General features: G+C 45.5%; 1 protein-coding gene across 1 annotated transcript in view; it reads right to left on the bottom strand.

The window, feature by feature from the left end:
* The window catches only part of LOC125046019 (protein Skeletor, isoforms B/C-like), a 166,659-nt gene that overhangs the window by 35,324 nt on the left and 123,835 nt on the right, over positions 1 to 7,500 (bottom strand). The window contains exons 4-5 of the mRNA XM_047643608.1: positions 7,315 to 7,423; positions 881 to 1,046 (exon numbers count right to left, since the gene is read on the bottom strand). Coding sequence (XP_047499564.1) covers positions 881 to 1,046; positions 7,315 to 7,423 — 275 coding nt within the window. The remainder of the gene's footprint in view (positions 1 to 880; positions 1,047 to 7,314; positions 7,424 to 7,500) is intronic.

The raw sequence follows: 7,500 nt of genomic DNA, 5'->3' as shown, positions 1-7,500 counted from the left end.
GGAGGAGAGGAGGAGGAGAGGAGGAGGAGAGGAGGAGGAGAGGAGGAGGAGAGGAGGAGAAGAAGAAGAAGGAGAAGGAGGAGGAGGAGGAGGAGGAGGAGGAGGAGGGGGCGTGGGAGAGAGCAATTAATGAGGGTTCCGTCCAACCCTTCATGTAGCAGGAAAAAAAGGCAGGTCCGAGATTAGCGTCCCCCTCCCCCTCCCCCTCCCCTCCCCCTCATCAGCATGGAATAATAAGGCGAAGGCTCATGGCTTGGGGGGGGGGGGGTAGAAAAAAGTAAAAAAAATATAAGAAAAATACCAATAAAAACAAAAGGGGAAAAAACGCCCTACTAGTAGCCTGTCCGTCGAAGGAGGAGGAGGAGGAGGAGGAGGAGGAGGAGGAGGAGGAGGAGGAGGAGGAGGAGGAGGAGGAGGAGGAGGAGGAGGGGGAGGGGAATGAGAAGGGGGAGGAAGAGGAGGAGGAGAAAAAAAAGAAGAAAAAAAAAACGCCCTACGGGAAGCCTGTCCACCGTAGCTGAAGAAGGAGGAGAAGAAGAAGGAGGAGGAGGAGGAGGAGAAGAAGAGAGATATTAAAAACCCCGCTTACCAGGAGCCTGTCCATCGTATCTGGAGGAGGAGGAGGAGGAGGAGGAGGAGGAGGAGAAGAAGAAGAAGAAGAAGAAGAAGAAGAAGAAGAAGAAGAAGAAGAAGAAGAAGAAGAAGAAGAAGAAGAAGAAGAAGAAGAAGAAGAAGAAGAAGAAGAAGAAGAAGAAGAAGAAGAAGAAGAAGAAGAAGAAGAAGAAGAAGAAGAAGAAGAAGAAGAAGAAGAAGAAGAAGAAGAAGAAGAAGAAGAAGAAGAAGAAGAAGAAGAAGGAGAAGAGATTAAAAGCCCGCTTACCAGGAGCCTGTCCATCGTAGCTGAAGTTGGGGATGAGGAAGGTCTGGGCGTCGACCACCACGATCCTGTCGGAGGAGACGCCGTGCTCGTAGGTCGGGAGGGCGTCGATCTTCTGCGGCCGAGGGTAGTCGAGGCGGGCGGGCACGCGCACGTTGCCGAAGTCGATCTGAAGGAGGCGAAGACGGGGGATGGTTAGAGGTGGGTGGGTGAGGGAGAGAAGGGGAGGGGAGGGGTATAGGAAGGGAGGATGGGAGAGGGGAGAAGGAGGGAGGGAGAGGGGAGAAGGAGGGAGGGAGAAAGAGGGAGGGAGTGAGAAAGAGGGAGGGAGGGAGGGAGAGGGAGAGACAAGAGAGAAAAGAGTGCAAATCAAACAAGTGAGACACCAAAGCTTATGAAAACTAACTCTCCGTACCCTAGTCTAAAAAAACTCCGATAAACTGTATTTGTTTGCCTGTTTATCCGCCCCTGTTGACTCTCTCCTTTTCCTCGAGTTGTTCACGTTTCTCCACCAGACTTTCCTTTCCAAATCTTTTCGTACAAAAATCCATCGGGCCTTGTTCGTCCGATATGGCTGCCGATGGACCCGATATCCGGCCCGGATTTGGGGCTGGGGGAGGGGAGGGAGGGGGGAGGGAGGGGGGAGGGAGGGAGAAGGGGGGAGGGAGGGAGAGGGGGGAAGGGAGGGAGGGAAAGGGGGAAGGGAGGGAGGGAAAGGGGGAAGGGAGGGAGGGAAAGGGGGAAGGGAGGGAGAGGGGGAAGGGAGGGAGAGGGGGAATGGAGGGAGAGAGAGAGGGGGGGAAAGGAGGGAAAGGAGGGAGGGAGAGGGAGGGGGGGTGAGAGGAGGGAAGGAGGGTGAGAAAGAAAAAGAGAGAGAAAGAAAAGGAAGGAAGGAAAGTGAATAATGATAGAAGAAAAACTTTGACAAACCGAGAAAAAAGAGAAAGCTCGAGACGGAAGAGAGATACAGAGACGACAGAATCCTTTCCGTTAATGCCGTTATTAGGAAGATTTTCTCCCTCGTGAACTGCAAGACGATATGAATTTTGGCAACTGCCGCGATTTTTACTATTAATTTTGTCTAAATGTGCGTGTATCTATCTATTTATCTATCTATCTATATCTGTATATATATATATATATATATATGTACTTATATATGTATACATGTGCGTACATATATGTCTACCTATAAATGTAGACATGTATACACACACACACACACACACACACACACAAACTGTAAATACACATGAGCGAGCGTGTGCGCGCGTGGGCGAGCGCGTGGGGTCCCCCCAGGCCCGCGACGAAGGCCCGACTGCCACTCGAGCAAATTTCTTCGCGACGTCGGCCTCGGAAAGACAAACATGGCCGACGCTCATTGAAACTCCATCCGGGACTTTGTTCAGGCACTTTCCAGACCTTTCATTGCAAGCGAAAAAAAGTCGGTTTCTCAAGATTTTTTAGGAGTTTTGTTGCTGTGATTTTGACTTGAGTTGGACTCTTCTGGGGGTCGTGTTTGTAAGGGAGACGCTTGCATGAATATTGTTTTTCGTTCTTTAAAGGGGATAATGGACTGTTTTCTGATCCGTTTTGGAGTTTAAGCGTTTAAACATATACTAAAGTAACTGAAACTGATCATTTAACGTTTTCCTGACTTTTATCAATTTGAAAACTTTCCCGCCAATTTTTTATCCACTCCCCGCTCCATCTCCTTTTTCGTGTCTCTCCTTCCAATCTACTTCTTTTCCTCACATTCTACTTCCCATCCGGATACGACAAAAAAAAAAAAAAAAAAAAAAAAAAAAAAAAAAAAAACACGAAAAATCGGCCATTTTCAAAGAGCAACGAACGGACCCTCGGCAATCCGCATGAATCCGCTTGAATCCGCTTGAAGCACAGTAATCCGTTCGTGTAATTTTCTCCGCCCGCGGTCGGATTAAACGTCATCAGCAGCATGGCGGCCGGATGACGAGGCGGATCCATTTGCAATACGCCATTTTGGCTCAATATTTCGCTTGATTTATTTTATCTTTTTTATTGGTTTAAGGAGAAGGGGAAAAAGAGTGAAGATTAGAGACATGCTTGAGGGAGACGAGAACGTCTATATCACACACACAGACACACACACATCAGAGACCAACACCCCAGAAACACAAAACACAGCACACACACACGCAAACACACACCGGACCCACCACACACACCAACAGAGAAGAGAGAGAGAGAGAGAGGAGAGAGAGAGAGAGAGGAGAGAGAGAAAAGAGGAAGGGGAAAAAGAGAGAGGGGGTGAAGAAAGAGGAGAGGGGAGGAAGGGGAGAGAGATGGGGGGGAGAAAAGAGAGAGAGAGAGGAGAGAGAGAGAGAGAGAGAGAGAGAAAAGGGACGAGAGGGGGGAAAAGGGGAAAAAGGGAGGAGGGAGAAAGAGTGAGGAGGAGGAGAATGAGAGAGAGAGGGGGGAGGAGAGAGAGGAGAAAAGGAAAAGGAGAGAGAGAGGAAGGGGAGGGGAGAGAGAGGGGAGAGAAAGAGAGAGAGAGGGAGAGAGAGAGAAGGATGAGAGAGGAAAGAGAAGAGGAAAAGAGAGAAAAAAGGAGAGGGCGAAAGAGAGGAAAGAGAGAAAGAGGGAAAGAGAAATGGGGGAAAAAAGGGAGAGGGGTGGGTAAAAAGGGAAAAAAAAAGAAGAGGGAAAAGAGAAAAAGAGAAAGAGGGAAAGAGGGGGAATAAAAAAGGGGAAAACAAAAGAGGGAAAAGCGTAAAGGGAAAGAGAAAAGGGGGAAAAAGCCAGGAGCCCAAAAAAGGGAAACAAAAATAATTTTTCCCCCAATTTTAATTAAAGTGCCCCCTTCACAAATTAATTTTGAGCAACCGGGCTTTTAAAGGAAGCAAAAAGGGTTTTTTTTAAAAAAAACCCTTTACAAAACAAGGAAATCCAAAAAATTTAAAGGATTTTCAATTTTTTCCCAAAAAAACAGGCAGAACCCCCCCACACACACACTCAACTAACCATAAATCACACACCCCCACAACAACAACCCCAAACAACAAACAACAAAAAAAACCCCACAAAACACACAAAAACCCCCACACACACACACACACACAACACACACACACACACACAACACACACACACACGCAATACCACCCCCCCCCCCCCCAGAGATAATAAGGAGGCCTGTTACGGACAAAAGCCAATCAGAACTCGCCACGTCCAGTGCCATCTGTTGGCCCTGAACAAATATTCTCGAAAATAAGATATTTATTTTCGTCTCGCTTTTACCGTGATACAACTTTTCATTAACTTTGATTACTGTCCTAGTGATAATAACACTGATGATTTGCCCAAGTTAATAACCTTACCTAACCTCGACTAATGAACACAAACCTACTTTAATCACATTGAAGTGTGTGGAGGGGAAAAATATATATACATATATATAATAAAATACAGGAATAGATATGGAATACATTGAGAAAAAATATATACTGAAGGAAATAAAAGAAAATGTTATTTGCAAATAATGAAGTAAAACAACGAATTGATAATAAACATTATATATATGTATATATTTAGACATTCTCCCTCTCTCCCTCTCTCTCTCTCTCTCTCTCTCTCTCTCTCTTTCACATTCTCCTTCTCTCTCTTTCCCTTTCTCCTTCTCTCTCTTTTCACTTTCTACTTATCTCTCTTTTCCCTTTTATCCTTATCTCTATTTCCATTTAATCTTATATCTACTTTTCCCTTTCTCCTTCTCTCTATTTCACATTTCTATTTATTAGTTATCTTTAAATTTATCTTCTCCTCTCTTTCCATTTTACTTCATCTCTCTTTCACTTGCTTCCTTCTCATCTTCTTTCCACTTTTCTACTTCTCTCTATATTCCCTTTCTCACTTCTCTATCTTTTCACTTTCTCCTTCTCTCTCTTTCCCTTTTTTCCTTCTATCTCTTTCACTTTCTCCTTCTCTCCTCATTTCCCTTTCTCCTTATCTCTCTTTCCCTTTATCTTCTTTCTCTTTCCCTTTCTACTTCTCTCTGCTTTCCCCTTTCTCCTTCTCTCTCTTTCCCTTTCTCCTTCTCTCTCTTTCCCTTTCTCTTCTCTCTCTTTCCCTTTCTCTTCTCTTATTTCCTTTCTCTTCTTCTCTCTTTCCCTTTCCTTCTCTCTCTTTCCCTTTCTCCTTCTCTCTCTTTCCCTTTCTCCTCTCTCTCTTTCCCTTTCTCTTCTCTCTCTTCATTTCTCCTTCCATCTCTTCTTTTTTCTTCTCCTTTTCCTTTCTCCTTCTCTCTCTTTCCCTTTCTCCTTCTCTTCTTTCCCTTTCTCCTTCCTCTCTTTTCCCTTTCTCCTTCTCTCTCTTTCCCTTTCTCTTTCTCTCTTTCCCTTTCTCTTTCTCTCTCTTTCCCTTTATCTTTTCTCTCTCTCCCTTTCTCCTTCTCTTTCTTCCTTCTCCCTTTTCCTTCTTTCCTCACTTCCTTTCCCTTTCTCTTTTCTCCTTCTTCCCTTTCCTTTCCCCTTTCCTCTTTCTCTTTCCCTTTTCTCTCATTTCCCTTTCCCTTTCCTCTCTTTCTCTCTCTTCTTTCCTTTCTTTCTCTCTCTTTCCTTTCCTTCTTCTCTCTCTTTCCCTCTTCCTTTTTTCTCCTCCTTCCCTTTCCCTTTCTCTTTCTCTCCTTCCCTTTCCCTTTCTTTCTCTCTCTTTCCCTTTCTCCTTCTCTCTCTTTCCCTTTCTCTTTCTCTCTCTTTCCCTTTCTCTTTCTCTCTCTTTCCCTTTCTCCTTCTCTCTCTTTCCCTTTCTCCTTCTCTCTCTTTCCCTTTCTCCTTCTCTCTCTTTCCCTTTCTCCTTCTCTCTCTTTCCCTTTCTCTTTCTCTCTTTCCCTTTCTCTTTCTTTCTCTCTCCTTCCCTTTCCCTTTCTCTTTCTCTCCTTCCCTTTCCCTTTCTTTCTCTCTCTTTCCCTTTCTCCTTCTCTCTCTTTCCCTTTCTCTTTCTCTCTCTTTCCCTTTCTCTTTCTCTCTCTTTCCCTTTCTCCTTCTTTCTCTTTCCCTTTCTCCTTCTCTCTCTTTCCCTTTCTCCTTCTCTCTCTTTCCCTTTCTCCTTCTCTCTCTTTCCCTTTCTCCTTCTCTCTCTTTCCCTTTCTCCTTCTCTCTCTTTCCCTTTCTCTTTCTCTCTTTCCCTTTCTCCTTCTCTCTCTTTCCCTTTCTCCTTCTCTCTCTTTCCCTTTCTCCTTCTCTCTCTTTCCCTTTCTCCTTCTCTCTCTTTCCCTTTCTCCTTCTCTCTCTTTCCCTTTCTCCTTCTCTCTCTTTCCCTTTCTCCTTCTCTCTCTTTCCCTTTCTCCTTCTCTCTCTTTCCCTTTCTCCTTCTCTCTCTTTCCCTTTCTCTTTCTCTCTTTCCCTTTCTCTTTCTCTCTCTTTCCCTTTCTCTTTCTCTCTCTTCCCCTTTCCCTTTCTTTCTCTCTCTTTCCCTTTCCCTTTCTTTCTCTCTCCTTCCCTTTCCCTTTCTCTTTCTCTCCTTCCCTTTCCCTTTCTCTTTCTCTTTCTCTTTCTCTTTCCCTTTCTCTCTCATTCCCTTTCCCTTTCCCTTTCTTTCTCTCTCTTTCCCTTTCCCTTTCTTTCTCTCTCTTTCCCTTTCCCTTTCTTTCTCTCTCTTTCCCTTTCCCTTTCTTTCTCTCTCTTTCCCTTTCCCTTTCTTTTTCTCTCCTTCCCTTTCCCTTTCTCTTTCTCTCTCTTTCCCTTTCTCTTTCTCTTTCTCTTTCTCTTTCCCTTTCCCTTTCTCTCTATTCCCTTTCCCTTTCCCTTTCCCTTTCTCTCTCTTTCCCTTTTTATTTATCTTTCTCTTTCTCTCTCTTTCCCTTTCCCTTTCTTTCTCTCTCTTTCCCTTTCCCTTTCTTTCTCTCTCCTTCCCTTTCCCTTTCTCTTTCTCTCTCTTTCCCTTTCTCTTTCTCTCTCATTCCCTTTCCCTTTCACTTTCCCTTTCCCTTTCTCTTTCTCTCTCTTTCCCTTTTTATTTATCTTTCTCTTTCTCTCTCTTTCCCTTTCCCTTTCCCTTTCCCTTTCTTTCTCTCTTTCCCTTTATCTTTCTTCCTTTCTTATAATATGAAAAACAAATAAAAATCCCACATTAACATCCCCCCGCCTAAAACTTCATCATCCAACCCACATCATCCAAGCCACATCATCCACGCCGTATCCAATCCAACCCGAGCCACATCCAACCCACATCACATCCAAGCCCAGCCAAGCCACATCACATCACATCCAAGCCACATCAATAAAGCACACTATCCAAGTCAAGCCACATCCAAGCCACATCCATCAAGCACGCTATCCAAGCCCAGCCACATCCAAGCCACATCCATCAAGCACGCTATCCAAGCCCAGCCACATCCAAGCCACATCCATCAAGCACGCTATCCAAGCCCCGCCAGTCCGCGTGCGCCGGCCACTCACCGCGAAGGCCCTGCACCACACGGAGATCCAGGTGATGTCCTTCAGCGTCTTGCCGTCGGGGAGAGTGAGCGTGATGTCCTGGTTGCGGTAGCGGCCGAGGGGCTGCACGCTGGGGGGGGAGAGAGGGTTCAGTTTGTGTGTTGGGGAGGGGAGGGGGAGTGGTTGAAAGGGGGTGAGGGGGAGGAA

Source organism: Penaeus chinensis, chromosome 38 (genome assembly GCF_019202785.1).
Source record: "Penaeus chinensis breed Huanghai No. 1 chromosome 38, ASM1920278v2, whole genome shotgun sequence".
Classification (NCBI taxonomy): Eukaryota; Metazoa; Arthropoda; class Malacostraca; order Decapoda; family Penaeidae; genus Penaeus; species Penaeus chinensis.
Note: the sequence above shows the minus strand (reverse complement) of the source record. Positions and strands in the feature narration are given on the sequence as shown.